General features: G+C 38.8%; 1 protein-coding gene across 1 annotated transcript in view; it reads left to right on the forward strand.

Moving 5' to 3' along the window:
- LOC143888382 (protein DETOXIFICATION 20-like) overlaps positions 1-24583 on the forward strand; it is a 33431-nt gene that overhangs the window by 2886 nt on the left and 5962 nt on the right. The window contains exons 2-6 of the mRNA XM_077392775.1: positions 14917-15458; positions 16499-16585; positions 16747-16803; positions 17577-17815; positions 20949-21067. Coding sequence (XP_077248890.1) covers positions 14917-15458; positions 16499-16585; positions 16747-16803; positions 17577-17815; positions 20949-21067 — 1044 coding nt within the window. The remainder of the gene's footprint in view (positions 1-14916; positions 15459-16498; positions 16586-16746; positions 16804-17576; positions 17816-20948; positions 21068-24583) is intronic.

Raw genomic sequence — 24583 nt, forward strand, 5'->3', positions numbered from 1 at the left:
TTCGAGACGTACCTTAATAAACTAACTCAGAGTTGCCACCCATGGATACGTCATGGAACCAAAAAAACAAATGCTCTGCTTGCAACGGATAACCAGAGATACAGAAGGTCTGTGCCTAATGACGAATGGAGAAGGTCCGAAGAGCGCCCCCAATTCGCCCGAGTGCGAACACTTGGTCTCTTATGCCATTTATTTCTTAACTTCGAAGAGTTTTGGGCGAAAATCATGTCAAATGGGAACACACATCTCCAAGAAAATGTCTATCTAATCATGCATGTCTCGGAGATGAAAATAAGCAAACACAAAAGAACCGAAAGAAATGTCACCTAAGAATAACTAGGTTATGAGTGACATGCCTAATAGGTGTCTAAATTCTGGTGGACGAACACATGCATACTACAGCTAAAGGTATAAAGTTTGTACAAGATAAGAAATCTCAAACTAACAATTAATCATAAAAAGATAATTAAGATACAATAAACAAAATAAAGAATAAACAGAAATACAGGCAGATAAACGAATAAGCATGCGAGTAAGCCGAGAAATGAATACACACTATCAGGATCCTATGCGAAAGTCGTCACCAATATGCAAACACAAGCCCTAAAGTGCTAACAACAGACCCTAAGACTCTAATGTTTAAGCCCGAGACTTTAGATGATCTGATGTTCATCCAAAGAAGCCTACGTATCCCCGCCTCCACGAGAATCAAGGCAACGGAGTTCTTCGCACCTATTCTAAGCTATGATGCCTAGGACATCTAGACCTTTATCCTAGACTCAACCTAAAAGACCGGACTAGTTAGTAAAGCTTCTTGTGCGATTATTTAAATTCTAGTGAATTGTGGATTTTAAGACACCCTATATGCCCTAACTAAATGCAGGTTAGCCCTAAGCTAATGCAGGTGGTTCCTACAACCTATTTATAACTGACTGTGCGTCCTAAAAAAAATAATGGGATCACTAACGTATCGAAGACCTAGTCATCAGTCGGCGATGTGAATCGCCAACTGACCGGACTGAGGCGCTCCTAGCTAGGACAAACTCTTAACTCTAACACAAACACACAACAAGCACATAACAAATCAAGGACAAACACCTAACTTTAGAAAGAATTCCTAACTCAAGAGAAAGAGCTTTTTGAAAATAAGATTTTAAAGTTGTTTATTTAAAAAATGATTTAAAATGCTATTTACAAAAGTTTGGCTAGATTTGGGATAAAGATCCCAAGCTGCACGTTAAAGAGGATCAAGCCAACGTAGTTCGAAACCAAACCTTCCTAACTACTGACAAAATGCTTTAAATTTTCAAATGTTGCTAATGTTTTTGGAGTTTAAAGTGAGTTAACGCCCTTTCGGATAAAGGAAATCCAATAGAAGAGCCTCTATACCCATCATATCGCGGTAGAGTACTACAGAGGGAAACGGGATCCCTAAAGCCTAAGGGGAAAGAAATCAAAACCGGGGAACTAAAATCCCAAGGACAAGAACAATCTTGAAGAGACGAAAACGAAGCTAACAAGCCCTAATCAATCTCCAAAGGAGACGATATCTAACCCGCGAGGGAAAATTCTAAACAAACGAGAGATGAAAAGCTTCTAACCCTAAGGGTAAACTTCTAAATAAAATGGGACAGACAAACTCTCTATAAGAAGATCTACTAAACGATTAGTCACTTAGAAACGGTCCTAACTAGTTAAACACTCTAAGAGGAGGAAATCCCTTAACCTGCGGAAATTCTAAGGCAGGAAGGGAAGAGATTGGCTCAAGAAACATTCCGTCCCAGCCAGAACTCGAGAGAAAGTTCCTGAAAATCGACGAAAAGATTAAACGCTGGTGATGATCCCAAATACTCTAATGAAGATCTAGACAACAAGGACAAGCTCTAAGACTCCGAGACACAATTTGGATATCGATGAAGAACCTGATAGGAGAGACAGAGAAAAGAAAAGGAGGGGCTCAGTATAACCTCATCATAAACATTCGAAATGAAGGCTCAAAACACATTCAGTTAGGAATATAGGTGAATGTCTCAAGGAAATGACATCCTCACAGCAATGAGAAAAATTAGATTCCTCACATTCCTCACGTGCTAGTAGCATATTATTATCCATTTGACAAGATTTTTGCAACCAATTACAAGGGATATATATAGATAAGTCATGCACCTATACCCTCGACATGGGATAATGAAGAACCACTTAGAATACATCATTTTCCAATCAATAGGTGAAGACAACAAATTAATTCAACAGATAAACAAGCATCTATCATATGATAGAATACCAACCTGAAATCAAATGAATCATCTGTTTATACCCTCGACATGGGGCAACGAAATGAGATCAAATAATTCATACAATCAAACCCTCGACACGGGGTCTCCTGCGAAATCAGATGGTACTCGTACCCAAGACATGGAGTAGAGTAACCATCTGATTCCCTACATCAACTAAGCATTCATAAGTGCAATATCATCCAAAGAAGGTTCAAAGTAGAAAAATCACCTCTCGTTCTGAGCAAAAAGAGTGATTTGAAAGCGATCAACAGGAATTGGTAACTCCCTCCCATGGATCTTACCGAAAAGGATGGCTGACGCCTAATCTCTCTCCCTTTCTGTCTATTTTGCCTTCTCTGCCCTCTCCTCTGTTACCAAAATGAGACCCCCTTCTCTGTGCTAAGGTTTGCACAATTAGGGTTTGAGAAGCCTTGATCTAATTCTTGATGATGTGAAATTGAGGGAATTGAGAAGAAGGCTTGGAGTGGCTGCCATGGAAGCAAGAGATGGAGGCAAAGATGATGCTGGATCTTGAATTTTTGAGAAGGAAAACCATTAAACATTGGTTCTAGGGCAAACAATAGCAGATCTATGGTTTTTAGAGAAATGGAAATGGAAGTGATCGGAGTGAGGGTGGATCCAATGGGGGTTAGGGATTAGTGAGGGGAAAGCATCATAGAAATTTCAAAATTTGAGTACCTGCAGCTACTGAAATGAAACAACAAAATTCTACTGATACTTATAACACCCTATCTTGATAATGAAACAGACCAGAGGATGTAAAAAGAAGATTACGCCACAAGGCCATTGACGTAAACTATACAGTATGTGATCAACAATTAAAACTTCAGTCACCTCTTCTTGATTTCTTACATATAGCATTAACACAAACTGCAATCACCTTTGTCGGTTGACAGAGTCATGAGAGAAAGATGAATTTATCTCATTTCAAAGCATAGAAATGGCTTACACAAGCTAAGTTAAGGAATTGAAGCATGATACATAACAATATCGATATGCATAAGCAGTGGTAGGCATGAAGTTGCGACAACAACTTAAGTACAACAACTTGACAAGCAAATACAAACCATAATAGGATTATGTTTGTATGTAAACTGGAAAATAAATTTAGAATAAAAAAATAATAGAATTCTAAGTAAAAACTTAGATCAAGCCAATTTTCAGAAAATCAATGTGAAGGTGAATTCTACAGACTTGCCTTTATTTTTCAGAATATCAAAGAGAATGATCAAATATGGGGCATACAAGGCATCAAGATCCATTAAAAACAATCATTGAAATGAACATCCATGGAAATGAGATCCAGGGGCAGATTAAAAAGCAGGCATACCAAAGATAAGAAGAGGAATTAAAAGGGTAACCTTCCTATCAGTTATCCCTCCTTGAAGTTGAGGAATGGCGAGGTTGCAGGCTCATCTTTTCTACTCCGAGAATCTCCAACGATGGAACTTAGTGATGATCGGTAGATGAGGTTTTAATGGTGATTTGAGATGCTCTTCTGAGAAGGTAAAAATGATTGGAGCATATTGGGGTTGAAGGAAATGGAGGCTGAGATGGCACAAACGAGGGTGAATGCGGGAGTTTTTACGGAGAAGTGAAGTGGGTTTGTGAATGGAGATGGGGTCGAATAGGTGTGGAGCTGGGGAAGAGATGATGATAGCTGGTGGTGGTTGATTTGGGCGAAAAAAGGGAATGAAAATGGAGATGCTGTGAAGCAGATAAGACAAGATGGTGGTGGATGGTGGTTGGGATGGTGAAGTTCCGGTGGAGGTAGAAAAGGAGGCCGGAAGTGATGGAGGAATTGCAGAGGTGGGGGTTTTGGGTTTGAAATGGAGGAGATGATGGCTGCTAACGGAAGAAAATTGAAGTGGGTTTGATGGTGGCTGTGATGGGGATTTGGGTATTGGAGAGGGTTCTATGAATCTGGGGTGTGGGACAAAGGTGGTGTTGGTGGTGGAGAGATGGGCGAAAATAATGGGGTTCATCTATAGTGGAGGTGTGATCGGAGTTAGGGTGGTGGTCGGAATAAATAAGGGTTGATGGTGGTGGAGATTGGAGACACAGAGATGGTAATGGAGGTTGATGGTGGTGGAGATTGGAGGCACAGAGATGGTAATGGAGGTTGATGATGGCTCGGATTCCGGTGGGGTTTGAATGGTTTATGATGGTGGTGCTCGGCCAGATTTGCGGAGGATGGGTTTGTTTTTTTGTTTTTAAATGGGTTTGCTGAAGTGAGAGATGGGGTTTAGGGTTAATGAAATAGGTGGAAATGGTGGTGATGGAGATGGGGTTGAGGTGGAGGAAATATCAGCTGGAGATGGGGTATTGGCCGATGGCTGAGATGGGTTTGGATTACGGGTTTGTGAAAAATGGAGGTGATGGTGGTGGTGTTGGTGGTATTGGTGGTTGGAGGAGGTGGCTGTTAGGAGAAGGAGTTTGACGGGGAGATGTGGGTGTGGGGGAGAAGAAGAGGTGGCCGGCCGAAATTAATGGAGATGGATCTGTGATGGTGAAAATTAAAGAAGAAGAAGAAGAAGAAGAGGGGATTTAGGATGGAGAGATGGTGGTGAGGTGCCAATCGGAGCTCCGGCCGGAGATGATGCCTGGGAAGAAGGTGGTCGCAGCTCCTTTCCCTTCCTCTTTGCAATTTCTCTTCTCACTCTCTCTGCTTTTCTACAAAAAAAATCCGCTCTCCTCTTTTTCTCTCTACTGTGATGGGTAGTAATCGGAGCTCGGTAGAGAAAATGGCCCATTTTACTACCCCCTCTTTTCTTCCAGGACAACCCCCTAATGCGCATTTTATACATTTTAGCCCTTCAAAAGAGGTGGTCCAAGGTTAAAAGGGAAATGATATGCTCGAACCCTCCATTCTTGCTCTAGACAGCCCCCTCTTAGTGCATTTAAAACTATTTTTTTACTCATAAAAGGGGTGACTCGAGTAGAAAAAGGGGGAGAAAATTGTGAGAAATATCTTCCTTTCCTTTTGATCCTAACCCTTCAAATCACCTTTTTGTTCAAGGGTTGGGATCAAAGGGATTTTAACCACCTAAGAAGCTTCCTAGGATTCCCTTCAACTAACCTCAACCCTAAACTTCCCTTAATCAGGATTAAGCCTAATTGTGACTTGAAAAAGAAAAAAAAATCTTCCGTATTTACCAAACTACCATGGTCTATGATAATGCACCCCCTAATTATGTTACACACTAATCCGCACACTCCTATATCTCCTTGGACAGCCCACCGCAGTAAATTTGAACTGGCTTTCCAGGCCCAAGGGCACCCCCTTTTCTGGCTAAATCGCCACCCTTCTGAACTTGCACCACGACACTTTTCGGGGTTCGGTTGCTGGGCAAATCAGCTCGGATTTTGATGAAATTTTGCAGGGACCTCGGTGGGACCCTAAGCTAGCCTAGGATGCAATTTGGGGGTCCAATTCGATGATTTGATGAGGTTTTACTCAAACAAAGAGAAAAAAGGGTTCGGTCAAAATGGGGTGTCTACAGAGGGGCAACCACCTCCATCCAAACCCATGCATGAGGGTGGGGCCAACTATTTTGCACCAATTTTTGATATGCTGGAGCCAACCATCTCCCCACAATCATTCATAGGGTAGGGAAAACCATTTCACACCTTGTTCTTTTTGTTTTTTAGGGTAGGGCAACCATTTCAAACCTCATGTTTCGATGGGCGGGTCCCACCATCTCTGGCAAAAACCATGCATAGGTTGGGGCACTATTCTGCACCTCATCTTTTGATGGAAGAGGCCCGTCATTTTACACCCATGCCATGGGCCAAGAATTTATGTGAGTTTTTATACTGTGGCCAAGCATGAAGTCCTGTGCGGGCGGTACCGCCCTTGATACTATCAGCAGGCCACTTTTTAAGAGTATGCTGCAGGATCAAACATCAAGGGTGGTACTTTTGTCGTACCACCCCCTTTCATCAGTGAGACACTCCTCAGATACCATATTGGTTGGGCGTAGAGATTCATATATGGCCTTACGAAAATCAATGGCTAGGATCAATCCTTTCAAGTAAGAGTTTGATTTATATCGTGTCATGCCCCGAACCCAGAATTCGAGGTAAGTCACACGTGACAGCCGCCAGACGCCCATAGGGTTGCCCCTACAAGCATGCAAGGCTCCTTTACAACCAACTCAATGCGGAAATTTTAGTCTCAATTAAAGCTCAAATGAAATGCATATATAGGTCCAAAAGTCTAAATCCAAACAATTCTTATTCGACGACAATCACCTTAATAAAGTAACAAAAGTCTCTAACTGGAATAATGAAAGAAAGCAAGAAATCTCCTAAGCTCCAATTGGAAGGTCTGTTTCTAATGGAGTGAAGATTCCATATCCCACTTGTCTCTTAAGGTCCCATTATTACCACCATCCAGTTCCATCTTTAATTTGCAGCTACACTAGCCCAAAAGTCCTAGCAATAGTTTAGGGATTATGATGTACTAATTAGGCTAATCCAAACCATCCATCCATTCAAGTTACCTACCCATTTAACTGATAAAGGCACCCTTTCAAGAAAATTCCAGAAGTTTTATTTGATACTGACACCCATTTCTAGCAATTAATCTTGGGCATGATTTTTTATAATGACACCCGTTCCAAACAAATAGTTGTAAGCTAAATTTTGATAACGACACCCATTAGAAAAAGTCATATGTTCACTTTGATAAGGACAACTACATAAAAAAAAAATACTTGGGACCGGGTATTACATATCGAACTTTTTTAACTTTATCAAGATTAGAAATGTAATCAGAAATAAAGGAAGAGATTGAGATGGAGAGAGGCATGATGTGGAGTCTTTCATCCCTCTCCCAAACTCTATAAAGATGGCTTTTTCGGGTCCATACGCACGCACGAAAATACACCACAAGTTCTCGTTTCTTTCGTTGTCAATGACAAAGAGAAACATCGGGTGTACATGAAGGGCACCCTTGCATAAAGAGCATCCATAAGGACTAGTTATGAGAAGTAGCCAGTTATGAGAAGTGGAAAGGTTGAACCATTTGTGTCTTACGATTATCATCAAGAATACGATCTCCGTTCATGGAGTCATTCCCGATTCGGTGGAGGGGAAGGAGTTCACCGCCAAGCAGTATATGCAGGAAGTTGAGGAGCATTCCAGGGATCATCAAAGGCATTTACAAGCACCTTGATGATGAAGATGATTATGGAACGGTACAACGGTCAAAGTGGTGTTTGGGAACATATCATGAGGATGAAGAATATGTCTTCCTAGTTGAAGAAGATGGACACGGAAATCTTTGAGGGCTTTCTCATTCACTTCATTATGACTTTTCTTCCTTCACAGCTTAGCCAATTCGAGATAAAGTATAACACCCAGAAGAAGAAGTGGAAGATGAAAGAGATGATTTCCATGTGTATCTAAGAGGAGGAAAGGTTGATGACTGAATGGCTTGAAAGCGGTCACTTCACCACAGTTGGAACTTCCAAGGATTAGTTCAAGAAGAAAGATTCTAGAAAGGGCAAGAAGGGAGCAAGTGAGATGAAGGGCCGCATCAAGTGTCAGTTTTGCCACAAACTTAGCCACATCAAGCGAGATTGCGCCGAATACAAGCATGAATGAAAAAATAATGGTAATCTTTTAGTTTTTATTTCTCATCAATCCTTTTTAGTAGATGATCCTAAGAATACTTGGTGGATAGATACAGGATCAACGATTCATATTTCAAGTTCCGTGTAGGGTTTGCTCGTAAGTCAGGGACTACAGAAGGGGGAGTAGACCATTAAAGTAGAAAATAAAGTAGAGGCAAACATTGAGGCAATAAGTTCTTTTAGTCTAGTGTTAGAGACGAGTATTACTTAAAATTTGGTAAATGTTTGCTATGTTTCTAACATGAGGAGGAACCTTATTTTTGTAGCTAAACTCGATTCATATGGTTTTGAATTAAATTTTGGTAATGGAAAATTTTCATTAGTACAAAATTATGTTGTGGTTGGAATGGCTCCCTCAAGGGAAATCTTTACATGTTAAATTTGGATTATTCCTTTTCGGAGACTTTACATAGCATGCATGTAACTGATAACTGTGGAAATAAACGAAGTCGGGTAAATGAGAATTTCTCTAGTCTATCGCATAAACATTTGGGCCACATCTCCATGATTAGATGGCAAGACTAATCAAGGATATGATTCTTCATTCACTTGGCTTTTCTAATTTCTGCATTTGTAGAAAGTGTCTAATGTGCAAATGATAACTAATAAGAAAGGCGCCACTAGGTGTATTGGCCTACTAAAGGTCATACACATTAATATCTGTGGGCCTTTTCTGACTCCTACCCTTAGTGGTGAAAGATATTTCATTACCTTCATCAATGATTACTCGCATTTCAGCTATATGTATCTCATAAAAGAAAAGTAGAAGGCCTGGATACATTCAAAATCTATAAGGATGAAGTTGAATTACAACTCAACTTAAGGATTAAATTTGCGAGGTCCGATAGGGGTGGAGAGTATTATGGGAGACGTTCCGATACGAGCCACAATCCGGGTCCTTTCACACTTTACCCGCAAGAGCATGCTATCTTCGCTCAATACATACTGTTAGGTACACCCAAGCAGAATGAAGTGGTAAAGCGGCAGAGCCGGACTATTATAGATATGCTAAGGAGCATGATAAGCAACTCGCCATAACCCGAGTCCTTATGAGGCGAAGCCTAAAGACAACCGTGCATAGATATGAATCGTTTAATAACGAAGGCTGTGGCTAAAGACCCATTAAAATCCTAAGGTTGAATGTCTACACTTATGGGGCTGTTTAACAAAAGTAAGGGTTTATAACCCACACACGAGGAAATTAGACTCTAGGACCATTACTTGTCACTTTGTATGTTATCCCGAAAGATCCAAAGGTTATAAGTTCTATAGTTCCACTCATAGTACTTGAATAATAGAAACTAGATACATTGTATTTCTTGAGGATGGAGACCTTAGTGGGCGTTCTATGCCTAAAAAATCCACCTTTGAGGAGAACCGGGTGACCATTCCAATCACGGTAATCCAAGAGAAGGTGGTGCCGATGCCTCTACCAGAAGTTGTTGGTGCAGCTGAAGGCGCACTAGAGAGTCCATCCCACTTTCTTGATGCTTCTGTGGTTACATTCTTATTTTTATGAAAAACTTCTTAAGGATAGTCATGGCTCTTATTGCTCATTTTGATCTAGAGTTACACCGGATGGATGTTAAGATTGCCTTTTTGAATGGTGACTTGTATGAGGATGTTTACATGATTCACTCTGAGGGTTTTAACGTTGAAGGCAAGAAAAACCTAGTCTGTAGACTAAAGAAGTCAATCTATGGACTTAAGCACGCTTTTAGACAGTGTTATCTTAAATTTTACGAGGTGATGTCTAGTTTTGGGTTTAAAGAAAATGTTGTAAACCAATATATATACTTTAAGGTTAGTGGGAGCAAATTCATCCTCCCCGTGTTGTATGTTGATGATAGACTACTTGCCAGTAATAATTTGGGCATGTCGAATGAAACGAAGCAGTTCCTCTCAAGGAACTTTGACATGAAAGACCTAAGCGAAGAATCCTTGTCGAAGAAATGATAAGAGAAATAACCCTCATGAAAAATGAAGTAAGGTTCTTTGGAGATACTTTTGAAAATTGAGATCCCAACTAATGACTAGCAAATTTAACCTTGAAAGGATCAACCCTCTCTTAGGCCAACGCTCATAAAACTAGTCGTTTAGAAGGTTAGGAAGGTAGAAGGGAAAAAACCATGACATCTCAAGCTTCCAGAGAATCTAGGAGCATACCCCCTGGAAAACCTGTAATGGTTGAAAAATGGTCTATAGATTCACCTGCTTCCACGCAGAGAGAATAGTGATCGATAATGAGGATTTTTATGAAGTTTTATCCGGTAAACCATCTGAATCTTCTTCTGAAAGGAAGTCCACCAAAAGTGCTGACTGTAGGAAGGTTAGGAATATTACGAAATCTAAATATATGCGAGGAAAGAGGGTGAAAAGCAATATGTTGATGGAAAGACTTGACTATGAAGGACCAGAGGACTTCTAAATCCCGACCCTTTTGTCTCTACCACCCTCTCCATTATAGCACCCCTTCAAAATACAAATGATTTCAGTCATTCTATCAACTTCTCAATCAAAGAAGTTCCGCTTGAATTTAATCTTCCCAGAGAGCCGATCCCCATCCCTCACAAACCAATCTTGCGTCAAGGCTAAAAGAGTATGACAAGTATTAGGTTATTAATAACAACCGCAGCATAGTTGATGATTTATTAGATTCAATTAATGTTTTTTCTAACATATTGATTGTGTTTTAAAACTCATCAAGACTGAAAGAGGGTGACAAGTATTATGTTAAAAACAACAATAACAATTGTCACGCCCCAAACCCGAGATCCATGCTGGGTGCGAGACAACGCTGCACACCTGCAAGGCGATAACCTCAGAAGCGTGCCAGGCATTCAATATCACAAGAAATATAATCACATATCCAAAATAAATCTAGGCATACATCAAAGTGCTAAGGTCAATATAAAACTAAGACATCAATATCTAACAACGTTGTCTAAGGAAATATACTGACTCATTTGTAGATCGAATGAACTAGAGTTTTTCCCAAACAAAGCGGGACTACGCTCCTTCTCCAAATCTTTTCAAGAGTCAAGTCCCAATATCCAAAAATATAAACCACGAGTGAGCTAACGCTCATAAAATAATAATGCTAAGGTCAATATAAAACTAAGACATCAATATCTAACAATGTTGTCTAAGGAAATATACTGACTCATTTGTAGATCGAATGAACTAGAGTTTATCCCAAACAAAGCGGGACTACGCTCCTGCGCCAAATCCTTTCAAGAGTCAAGTCCCAATATCCAAAAATATAAACCACGAGTGAGCGTTAGCTCATAAAATAATAATACATTACTCTTGATGGGTCTAAGCATGCCAAGGAAACAGAGGGTGAAGTTAAAAGTTAGTATGAAATCAAAATACGAAATATGAGGCATGGAGAAGTGCAAAGTAAACCAAGCACAAAACCAGTAATTAGAGAATCATTTTATCATAATAAGGACTAGGGGTGCAAATGGATATTCGAAAATTCGATTATGGTCCGCATCCGAATCCGTTTAAAGCGAATATTATCTGAATCTGTTTCAAGCAGATATTATCTGAATCCGTGTATGAGATATCCGGCTCTTAGCGGATGCGAATCTCGTAAATGGTATATCCGATCCGTTTAACATCCGAACCCGAGAAGTAAATCCTTTTTATTTATTATTAATAATATCATTAATATTTATTTTTAGTAATGACACACTATCTTTTGTTTCTAAAAGAAAAGTGAATTTTCTTTTTAGAAGAAAAACAAAAACAAAAAGTGTTTGGGTAGGAAATGAAGTAATCTCTCATTTTAAGGGCATTCTTGGAGTTTGACATGGCTTCTTTATGAAGCAACAAATGTGGGCTGTAAGATGAAAGAGACAAATGGATGATGGTGATTGAAAGAAGATGGCATAGCATATAGAGAATTCTAAAGCAAAAAGGCCATCTAGGTTATTGATGGTAAATGGATGGTTCAGATCAATTTTTTAACTTAGGGTTATATAAAAACCCAAAATGCAATTTAAAAAAGAGACTTCTAAGGTTTGCAAAGAGAAGAGAGGAGAAAGGAGGAGGCTGAGACACCATCTTCGGCATTCCTTGGTGCCTCCAATCCCACCAAAATCCATTGCCGCCCCTCTCCACCTTCTCACAGCCACCTCCATCATCGCCAGTCACCTCCATCTCTAACCCAATCCCTACTTCCCCTGTTCAAAATAGCTCAAACCAATTCCATCATATACCAAAAAAAAAAAAAAAAAAAAAAAAAAAAAAAAAAAACCAAAGACCAGTACCAACACCATCATCTCTCTCTCTCTCTCTCTCTCTCTCTCTCTCTCTCTCTCTGCCTTTGTGAAGAAGAGGATCTTATATATTTTAGGGTTTGAGAGTTAATTTTGTGAAGAGAAGGTAGAGGTTTAGTTTTTAGGGTTTGGAAAATTCATTCGAGGAGTAAGAAGGAGAAGAAGATAAAGTGCTGCCATAAAATGTTTGAATTTACCGGATAAATGAATACGGATAATATCCGAATTCAAACCATATCTGACATATACGAATTCGGTAATAGATATTAAATATCTGTCGAATTCGAATCTGATTCCGAATTTAGATAGTGTATACTGTAATCGAATTCGGATATAGCCATATCCGCTTCGAATTCGATCCGTTTACACCCCTAATAAGGACCAATCGAGATCATGTACAAATCACGTACTGAAACTGAAACCAAAACATGCAATGAGAGGCATGGTCAAAACATATGTAACTAAGATAAGATCAAATGTGTCCAAGGAAATCACATACTAAACAATAGCACTTCAAGGCCATCGGCCTAGTCCATATAATACTACTATGGTTCCAAAAAACTCGTTATTTCGTCACCGATGGCCCACAGTGTCAGAACTTGTTCCTATGACAGGGTCAACGTACAAGCCCCAATTGGGAGGGCCTAGATAAATTAAGGCTCCACAAGAAGTGTCCATATCAAAGTAGAGCAATGGATTTCCAATTATATAAGGTACATATGTTCATCAAGTCATATATGAGGTCAACACATACAAAGGGATACACTGTCAAAAAGGGTACTAGTGGAATCATGAAGATACACGCGAACACAAGCATTTTGCAGAGGATATACACTGAGGCTTGTTCAAATAGTATCTGAAATAGTCAATAGAATATCCAAAATTGTGACAATGATAGGGAAAAATCAAATGAACAAGATTCAATATCACATCAATATCAAAGACAAGTCAATAAGACATTATCTAAAATCACAACAAAGATAAAGGCGAGTCAATGAGACATGAAATCACATGGACCGAAACACAACAACAAGCTAGACCCAATTCAATCACAAGATGGATTAATCATAGGATTTCACATGGATCAAATTCTAAGACAAGGTCAAAAGTCCAAGGGAATGCCAAATGGAATGTTTAGAGAACAAAGAACTAAAGTAATATGAAATTACTTACCTCGAACGAAGACCCAACACTTTTCAAATTTTGAATCTTTGATCAACTATTATCAAATAATTGTTCAAATAATCATAAAAGTATCTAAGATCGGTATACGAAACATCATAGAGGCATGAAACACTCTTTGGTGCTTAATCGGGAAAAGAACGGTAGGCCGTCTTAGGATCCCTCTTAGTATCTTTAAATTAACTACATTATAAAGTTCTCAAACATTTTTGGAATAATTTTTAACATCTCCAAAATGGCATGAGAAACGAGTAAGTTATGATTTTCCGAAGTTTTAGTTGCCGTAAAGAAAAGCTGGCGCACGGACATCCGCCCTGGGCCGGATGTCCAACTGAAAACCAGCCTGATTTGGGTTTGGTCCAGGCGGTTGTGCACCCCTGGCCGATCGTCCGCCTCCCAAGGATTTTGTTTTTCCCCGATTGTTTCAACGATTTTGGCATTGTAAACGATCTATCTCACACGTTTTACATCTGAATTGGGCGTGGCCAGGCTCATTGGAAAGCTGAGAGAGAAGTGCTTCCAAAGAGGCCAACAAACTCTCCGGAATCACACTGGAACTTTTCTGTAAAAAGAAAACAAAGGAAAAATCCTTTATGAAATCAACATAATCAAAGTTTATGCAAGAACTCTAAGTTAAATGTGTTTCTTACCTCATATGGATCATACTGGCATCAAAAGCTGGCAACCGGATCTCTTTTGGAAGCCTTTCTCCTCTTCCCTTTCTTTTTTCTTCTTTCTTTTCTTCCTTTTCTCTTCTTTCCGCTTTCTCATTTCTCTCTTTTCCTCCCCCGGACGTCCATCTCTCTTTCTCTGCAAAAGAATACCTAAAGACTAGGATTTGTGGTGTGCTCATTAACCCTAAGTCAGATTTTTAGGGTTTTTGACCAAAAAATCCCTTAAGAAAATTCGAAATTTACGATCTGAAGTATTTCAACAATAGGTAATAATGATATATTTGATTAAATTATGTTTAGCTCTAAGCTATTGTTAACAACATATACAATAGTTAATGATGCTTTGTAACATTAACTTATGTTTATGTTTAAGCTATTGTTAATGTTTTAAAACTCATTTAGTCAACCAATGATCATGCCAAGTTGAAGTAGTAATTATGTATTGAGAAACGCTACTAATATTCACACTACCATGTTTTTTATAGTGGGGAGAACTCAACTATTCCTTTATTATTTAACCAGCTGCAAAAGGCTATTACAATTTCCAAAAAACCCTTAGCAGACAATTAAAGTAGAAAAGGCAAGGTGAGTTTCGCCTATTATAAAAAAAATGGCAGTGCGAATAGCAGTAACCATCGAGAAATCACAAACTCAAAATACTTCAATGCCCGCCAAAAACTTGGCTAGGTCAATGTAGAACTCTTTCAACTCAGCCGAGTTTCTATCTCAATATGTTCAATATCATTCATTTGTAGATCTAGGCTTGAGTTTCTAAATATCAATATGTTCAAACAGTCATTGATGTGTATGTCTAACATGATTATTAATATATATGCAGATGGGCATGTCAAGTGGACTAGAGACTTTGTGTGGCCATGCCTTTGGTGCCAAACAGTACCACATGTTGGGAATTTATCTACAGAGATCATGGTTAGTTGAATTTGTCATTTCACTGCCATTGATTTTTCTATTCATCTTTGCTGCCCCAATTCTCAAATTGCTTGGACAGTCAGAAGAAATAGCTCTGGTGGCAAATACCATTTCTCTTTGGTACATTCCCATATTCATCTCCTTCATCTTCTCCTTTACCCTGCAAATGTACTTGCAAGCTCAGAGCAAGAATATGATAATCACATGGTTGGCAGCTTTGTCACTAGTCTTGGATGCTTTTTGCTCTTGGGTTCTTGCAAAGAAGATGGAATTGGGTGTTTCAGGTGTTATGATTTCGATGATATTTGCGAGTTGGATACCGATAATTGGCCAGCTAATATTTGTTTTTTCTGGGGGGTGCCCACAAACATGGACTGGGTTCTCCATGCTTGCATTTGCCGATCTATGGCCTGTGGTGAAATTATCAGTATCTTCCGGTGTGATGCTCTGGTAAGTCTAATTGCACTCATTTGCTCTTTTCCATTGTTAAACTTTTTTTTACTGTGGGAAGTTGAGCCAGAGGAGGATAGACCTCCTGGAACATTAGGGTTTAATGTAGTTCTTGAAATCCTTTGTGTTTTCACTTTTTCTTAAATATTGTATCTAGGGTTAAGTATTGTCTTTGTTGTCTTGGTTTGTATCACTATTCTTGTGATAATGTTAGTATTTTGTACAGTTGATTATAATATATTTCTCATTTTAATAAACCGGTAGGTGTCACTGCCAAATCCCAGCTTACCTATAAAAAAAAACTTTGTTTAATTGTGGAAATGAGGAAATCCAAGAATTACTTCCTCCAATAAGCTTGGTAACGTTGGCCCCAATAGAATAGATTGTTGTGAAAAATATGCAAGTTATTTTAAAGCTTAAAATTAGATGAAGGAGCGAGAGAGATACATGGCCAAGGGGCTCATGTAAAGATCTACATTGAAAAAAAAATTAAACACCAAAATAGAACTTCATATATATCAAAATGACTAATAAGAATATTTCGTTCTTGAATTTTTTTATTCTTGAAAAAAATTGTTCTTCTCTAGTTCTCTATACTTCTTACACCCATATTTCTTTCTCTACACAAATGGATTACATATAGCCATAAACAAGTCCTAAGATTCCTAACCATAGTAATCACTTTGGTTGTAGTTCTCGTAAGACTTTTACATAAAACAACCAACTATAGAGAACTCCTCATACAACTCCTTGATAAACTAGCCTAACACAATAAAGCTTACGGAACATACAAAAGACTTTTTCTTTCTCAATACAGCATAACTAACCTAGAAGACTACAATGACACTTCCTTTTCCAAGACCCATTAGTTTTGAGTTCCAAATTTCAATAAGACACAAGGAAAAAAAGTACACACATTTTAGGCTCGTTGTTTGCAAATTAAGGCCATAGGAATTCGAAGGCTCCGAGGACAAGTTGTGCTTTTCTTCATTTATATGCTTGCCATTTTCTGATCCTCAACTAGTTGTTGCTGAAAACAGCTTGGAGATATGGTACAACGCATCATTGATTCTCCTTACAGGGCACACAAAAGATGCAAAGATTTCAATTGATGGTCTCTCAATATGGTAAGCAGCTTAAAAACATGCTTCAAACATTCCATTTTTAATTTATAGTAGAGAGAGAGAGAGAGAGAGAGAGAGAGTTTTAGGAAGAAAGATCAACATTTTGAGGATGATATCAATTAGTTTTTTTTTAAAATGATGGCTAATATTCAGTTAATTTGCAGTCTGAATGTCAATGGTTGGCAGCTCATGATATCTTTCGGTTTTCTAGCTGCTGCAAGGTATTTTTCCTAACTTCTTTTCAAGTATATATGATAATTTTACATATTTGTTATAAAAAATAATATATCCATGATATCAGGGAAGAGAGAGAGAGAGAGAGAGAGAGAGAGAGAGAGATTTTGTTTTTAGCTCTACAATTATTACGCGGAGGGATTATGATAATACCTCTCTAAATTAACCATAATCATAACGTTTTCCTCTAACCGTTTCTTTTTAGATTGTGACAACCGATTGTGGATCCGAAATCAATTAATTAAACGTAATTTTGAGTCAAATAATCTGTTTGGGGCCCACATTATGCTGTCACAATCTAAAACAAACATGGCCTAAATCATAAAAACAAAATCTTTTCCTTCTGAAATTTTTTTGGGTTTTGTGAACGAGTGCCCTAATTAAGGTGCTTTGGAAAAGAATTTTTTTTCCTTCTGAAATGTTTTTGGGTTTTGTTAACGAGTTCCCTAATTAAGGTGCTTTGGAAAAGAAATTTTGCAATCATTTTTCATATTGTTTGAGACTTCGGCAAATGTTTCTTTGGGTTTTCTATCCAAAGATCTGTAAAATTTCTTCTCCAAAGCACCTTAACGAAAAGTTTTTCATGCAATCCAGGCGGGGCCTTGTGTCATAGAATTCAATGTGTCACTTGCTTTCAGTATCACAAGTTTTTGCGAATACTAAAATATTAGGGCTACTAGTATGTAAGGGCTTAAAAAAGTTGTGGGCTTGAGATTGGGTCCTTCATCTGATGTGTTGTTAATTAGCATGAAAAATACAGTGTCAGGGTTTCCAATGAGCTTGGGAGAGGGAGTGCAAAGGCTGCCAAGTTTGCAATCGTCGTGGTGATAGCAACTTCTCTGGCAATTGGGATTTTGCTTTGGGCATTGATATTGGTGTTTCGCCATAAGTTCTCCTATATCTTCTCAAATAGCGAGGTGGTAGCAGAAGCAGTTTCCGAGCTCTCCATCTTGTTGGCTTTCTCCCTCTTGTTAAATAGTGTGCAACCAGTCCTCTCAGGTGACTCCCTCTTGTTTTGTTTACTTGAGGGTTCTTTGAATAACAATAAATTTGTGAGATCCAATATCGGAAAGGGTGGAAAAGTTTATGGGCTATATATATATATATATATATATATATATATATATATAGAGAGAGAGAGAGAGAGATAGCATGCATTTCCTGCGCTCGAGCATAGAAACTGGGTGGGGCCACATTTTGGGTGGGATCCAAAGCATTCATTTAATGGGCCTTTTTCATGGGTAAGGTGTCTACCAAAAATCAGCTCCATTGGATCACCTTAGAGTGTCCATTTGTGGACAAACAGTATCTGTCCATTTTTGGCCCCATAAATGGACACCCATTGGTGGTATAATTGAGCTGAGAATTGGATGGGGCCTTCCAAATGAATGCTTAGGATCACCCCCCAATGGCCTCACCCCATGTTTCTGTGCTCGAGCACAGCAACCCTTTTCTCATATATATATATATATATATATATATATATATATATATGAGAAAACGGTTCCTACACATATGTGTAAGTTCTCTACACACTAGCTTAAAATACAGTGGGGGCCCACATTGTTTGGGTGATCCAAGCCCTCCATTTTAAAGGCCCTCACATAGGTAGGGTGTCTACAAAAACATAGATCCATAGGATCATCCCAACCCTACGATTTATGGAGGTAAAATGGATGTCTTTAAACCTTCACAAATTAGTCCATTTTTTGAATCCACAGTTCGAATGGTTAGGATGATCCTATTGATCTGATTTTTTGTGGACACCCTATCTATGTGAGGGCCTTAAAAATGAATGGTTTGGATCACCTAAATAATGTGGCCCCCACTGTATTTTAAGCTAGTGTGTAGATAACTTATCTACACATGTGTGTAGGAACCGTTTTCTCTCTCTCTCTCTCTCTCTCTCTCTCTCTCTCTCTATATATATATATATATATATATATATATATATAGAGAGAGAGAGAGAGAGAGAGTAAACAGTTCCTGAGGTGGCGCTCACAAAACATAGGGGGCCCGCTTTGTTTGGATGATCCAAAGCATTAATTTGATAGGTCCTAACATAGATAGGATGCCCACAAAAAATCAGGTCCATAGGATTATCCTAACCCTTCCATTTGTGGAGGTTTAGATTTATGGAGGTTTATACCCATCCATTTTAACCTCCACAAATGGATGGGTTAGGATGATCCTATGAAGTTGAGTTTTTGTGGTCACCCTGTCTATGTGAGGGCCTATCAAATGAATGCTTTGGATCATCCAAACAAAGTGGGCCCCCTATGTTTTGTGAGCGCCACCTCATATAAGGTAGCGCCACCGCCACCTCAGGAACCCTTTTCTCATATATATATATATATATATATATATATATATATATATATATATATATATATCTATATATATCTGTGTGTGTGTGTGTGTGTGTGTATATGCGTTTTCAACATTTCCAAGGGGCCCTGCGGAGTGGGTTTGGTATAGTTAGTACTGCTGGAAAGCAAAACTGGGGGAGTGTGGTAAAAACCATAATTGGACAATGTGGGGTCGGGGCATCACAAAATTGCTCCTTATTTGTTAATAAGGTTAAAATCTTATATTCAAATGAGACATTAAGACCCCTTTGGAAGCCATTAATTAAACTATTTCTAAAGCTATTACAGCAAATATTCCAAATAATCATATTTAACTTCAAAGTCATTTCCAAATTAGATTAGGTGCAAATTATTTTTGAGGTAAAGGAGGCCCTAAAAATGAAGTACTATGGGTTGTGTTTGTCTTTCCTTTAAGACTATATCATTTGATTTATGTTGCAGCTTTTGTTAAAATAGGATGATCCATTAAGGGGGCTTAAGTCATGAGGGATTTTTAATCCACATAGGACTTCGTAGACTGTCACTTTAGGGAAGTCCAGCGGACCGTGGCCTATGGGTGATGCTGCGAAATATCCTGGACACTTCTACGTGGACTTCAGAGTGACATGATCTTTGAAGTTGTGTTAGCCATAAAGAAATCAGAGACCTTAAAGTCAGGAAGCGATATATCTGCCCCTTTTAATTACTTTGGACTCCCAGCAGCGGTGCATCAATGACTATAGAGGGGCTGATGTACTTCACGTCAGAAGGATTCAATGGGCTGATTGCTACGTACATTGCTGCTGAGTGTCCCAGCTTCTGAGTGTCCCAAGTAATCAAAAGGGGCGGATATATCACTTCCCTTAGGACCCGTTTGGATGTCGAGGAGATTTTGATTTGGAATTCTCATATTTGCAGCCCTTCTTCCGTTGACATTTGGATCTCGATCAAATCCTTGAATTTCCAAATCAGCGACTGACAGTGAAAAAAATCAGATTTCTAAATAAGCTGTGGAAATAAGAAATTGGAAATCCATGGATCTGGCAGTTTCCTTCACCCTTTTGGCTCATCAACCTCTCCCCTGCAGCAGGAATTACCCCCTTCCTTCTCTGTCTCCCTCAACATGAGCAGGCAGATCTATTCATTTTGTACTGAAAACTCAATTCCAAATCCAAATACAAAATCTGAGGTATCCAAATGGGCCCTTAAAGTCCAAAATGATTTTAGATTCCAATGTTCATTATTATCCCAAGCCTGAAGATTTGTGGGGTCCGTTGTGGGTCCACATATACAAATGTTGTGGGCCTACCTATGGTGGGGACTCTAGGTGTCAAATAGGTCATGCCGGCAGGCACTGTTTCCTCATGGCCCGGGCCGGGCCCCACAAACCCAATTGGCACGTACTGAGCCTCGGCCAGTCCTTTTTTTAATTAAAAAAATTAATAAATTATAAATGGTTAAATTGACTCCAAAAAATACTATATAATTAAATGAAGTACAGGAAAAGAGTAAACAATAAAATTGAGAAATAATATCACTTTTTTGCTAGCGTCAAGGCATTTCGTGGATGGCCTGTTACATGTCAGAGCAGACACATTGGTTCACTTTTCAGCAGATTTTGTCTTCATTCATGATGTGGCTGCTCTGACATACAACAAGCCATCCGCGAAATGCCTTCTGCGATGGACGCTAGCAAAAACCCAATTTTATTATACTTGAGTTATGATGCGAGACATTTTCTCGGCCATTCATTTCTATCTTTGCTTTAATTTATTTTGGAGCAGGTGTGGCTGTGGGTGCTGGATGGCAAAGTGTAGTGGCCTACGTTAATCTTTTTTGCTATTACGTTATCGGACTTCCTCTTGGGGTTATGCTTGGTTATGTTGGTCATTTGGGCGTCAAGGTAATAATCTTTCTTTTTCTTCTTTTATAAGGAAAGCATTTATCCTCATTTTATGTTGTTCGTGAATCTGGTCAAAGATTTGGTTTTAGAAATTTATCTATGATAGACTTTGAAATTCATGATAAAAATACAATGCACAATCCACATCCATACTCCTTTTTTTTCACCCTGAAAGGAATGCAGCCCTGGGGAGGTCCTCGAATATTTTATATATGATAAGGGGCATAAAAACAGAAGCATAAAAACAGATGCCATGCCTCCTAGACTAAAAAATAACCTAACTAGAACTAAAGATAAGAGGAAACTGACTACCTCTGCGAAGGAGAAGCATCCCTTCAGGCACTGTGCTCCTGACACCCCTCGCACTAATTTTAAACCCTTACTCATGGTGGGAAGCGGGTTGTGAGATTCTTCATGACTGGGTTTATACACAAACTTTTCTAATTGTTCTTGTTGCTTCTGGATTGCGTACGTGTAGGAGAAGAATCTTCAATGGTTTCATCTGTAATAGGTTAGATACTGTCATTTTCATTTAACATATCAAGCCTGAATGTAACTTCTCTGACCTTCTAGATTGTCTTTAATCCACATTGACACTCTTTATGAATAAATCTATATACATGATAAACACACTAGGAAGTGATTTAGAAGAGAAACTAATTTTCCCATAATCTTACCAACAAGGTCAACATAAGCAACCAAAGACAAGGAGTGAACAGTAGTCAGAATTGTTTTAAAACAGGAGAAATTATATGGTGGCCGACCGTGTAGTAACAAGGGTGGAGAGAGAGAAAACCAGCCACCTTGATTTTTGATCGAAGGAAAAGTAAAAAAGGGGAGCTTTTCTTGGATCAAAAATCAAGATATGAGGGGTTTTCTCTCTCCAACCTTTACATATAAAGGTCGGCCACCATATAAATCTCTTAAAACAGTAGCTGAAAGGGTGTCTCCATATTTAAACCAGAACAGTAAAACAAATTGCTCAAGAAAATGACACTAGAGAAGGCTTCTACCTATAACTATTTCTAGAATCAAGACTACAAGAGCATTGACACACAAACCTCACATATTTCTTGCATATTCTTTCAACAACCCCATTTTGTTCAGGAGTCTTAAGGCAGCACATTAACCTACAATTTTATTTGCAACCCTCATTATGAAATTTTTTATTTTTTTAATCAAAATGATTTTAAATCATCTTTAAAATTTTTGAAACTTTGAAAAATTTAGTTTTTAACCTTAATGGAAATATATATATGAGGAAAGTGTTTCTAGTCCAGCCGACTAGAGATCATTCTCTAGTCCGCCACCCAAAAACACATGGGTCCCACATATTTGGGTGATGCAAAGCATTCATTTGATGGGCCCTGACATAGAGACGGTGTCCACAAGAAATTAGCTTCATAGGATCATCCCAACCCTATGATTTGTGGAGCTTAAAATGGACGGCTATAAACCGCCACAAATCTGTCCATTTTTTAACTCCACAAATCGAAGGGTTAAGAAGATCCTATGAAGTTGAATTTTTGTGGACATCCTATCTATGATGAGGCCTATCAAATGAATGCTTTAGATCACCCAAATATGTGGGACCCATGTGTTTTTGGGTGGCAGACTAGAGAATGATCTCTAGTCGGCCGGACTAGAAACACTTTTCTCTCTCTCTCTCTCTCTCTCTATATATATATATATATATATATATATATATATATATATATATATATATATATATATATATATGAGGAAAGTGTCTCTAGTCTCTCCCCTAGATAAGCTTATCTACTCCTCCCTTTAAAAAAACACAGTGGGCCCACGCTGTTTGGATGATCCAAAGCATTCTTTTGATAGGTCCTAACATAGATAGGGTGTGCCCAAAAAATCAGCACCAAAGGGTCATCCTAAAACTTCATTTTGTTGGGCACACCGTGTCCAAAATGGATGCATATAAACGTGGACGTTTATATGTGTCCATTCTGGGTACCACAAGGCACCACAAAACGAAGTTCTAGGATGACCCTTTGGTGCTGATTTTTTGGGCACACCCTATCTATGTTAGGACCTATCAAATGAATGCTTTGGATCATCCAAACAGCGTGGGCCCACTGTTTTTTTTAAAGGGAGGAGTAGATAAGCTTATCTAGGGGAGAGACTAGAGACACTTTCCTCTATATATATGAAGAAAGTGTTTCTAGTCCGGCCGACTAGAGATCATTCTCTAGTCCGCCACCCAAAAACACATGGGTCCCACATATTTTGGTGATGCAAAGCATTCATTTGAAGGGCCCTGACATAGAGACGGTGTCCACAAGAAATTAGCTTCATAGGATCATCCCAACCCTATGATTTGTGGAGCTTAAAATGGACGGCTATAAACCGCCACAAATCTGTCCATTTTTTAACTCCACAAATCGAAGGGTTAAGAAGATCCTATGAAGCTGAATTTTTGTGGATATCCTATCTATGATGAGGCCTATCAAATGAATGCTTTAGATCACCACAAAATATGTGGGACCCATGTGTTTTTGGGTGGCGGACTAGAGAATGATCTCTAGTCGGCCGGACTAGAAACACTTTCCTCTATATATATATATATATATATATATATATATATATATATATATATATATATATATATAATGGGTTCTTGCTAACGTTAGCATAAAACAAGGATGGGCCACACTATTGGGCTGATCCTAAGCATTCATTTGAAAGGCCCCATCATGGATGGGGTGTGTATCAAAAATCGGCTTCACTGGATCATCATAGGATGTCCATTTGTGGGGGTGAAAATGGATAGATACTGTTTTTCCACTAATCTGCCCATTTTTTCACCCCACAAATGGATACCCTAAGATAATCCAATGGAGACGATTTTTTGTGGACACCCTATCTATGAAAGGGCCTTCCAAATGTATGCTTTGGATTCCCCCAACAATGTGGGCCCACCTTGTTTTACGCTAACGTTAGTAGGCAAGCTTACCTGCTAACGTTAGCAGGAACCCTTTCTTCTCTCTCTCTCTCCATATATATATATATATACAGAAAAGTGTTCCTGCGCTGCATCACAAGGAGCTCCCTGCGCTACAATTGTGTTATAAAGATCGTTTTGTGGGTCCACCTTTGCAAGCCAACAAAAAGTGACGAATGAGAGGCGTTATAAACAACTACAACGCAGGAACACTTTCCTCATATATATATATATATATATATATATATATATATATATATATATACACACACACACACACACACACACACACACACACACTAGTAAAAAACCCCGTGTGATGCACGGGCTGACAAAGAACTGTACGGACCACATCATAGGTTGATCCAAACTGTCCATGTGATGGAATACAACAGAAATAGGTTGTGCCCATAAAACCATTTCCATAGGCTGATTCTAGCCCTCCAATCTATAGAGGTTTTCATAATATGTTGTTCCTCTTAAGGTGCCCGAAATTCGTCAATATTTTTGAAAGGCGTACTGAATCCGTAGTATTATAGAATATGTTC

This window comes from Tasmannia lanceolata, unplaced genomic scaffold, assembly GCF_043159265.1.
Source record: "Tasmannia lanceolata isolate RefF3 unplaced genomic scaffold, GAP_Taslan_0.1 ptg000012l, whole genome shotgun sequence".
NCBI lineage: Eukaryota > Viridiplantae > Streptophyta > Magnoliopsida > Canellales > Winteraceae > Tasmannia > Tasmannia lanceolata.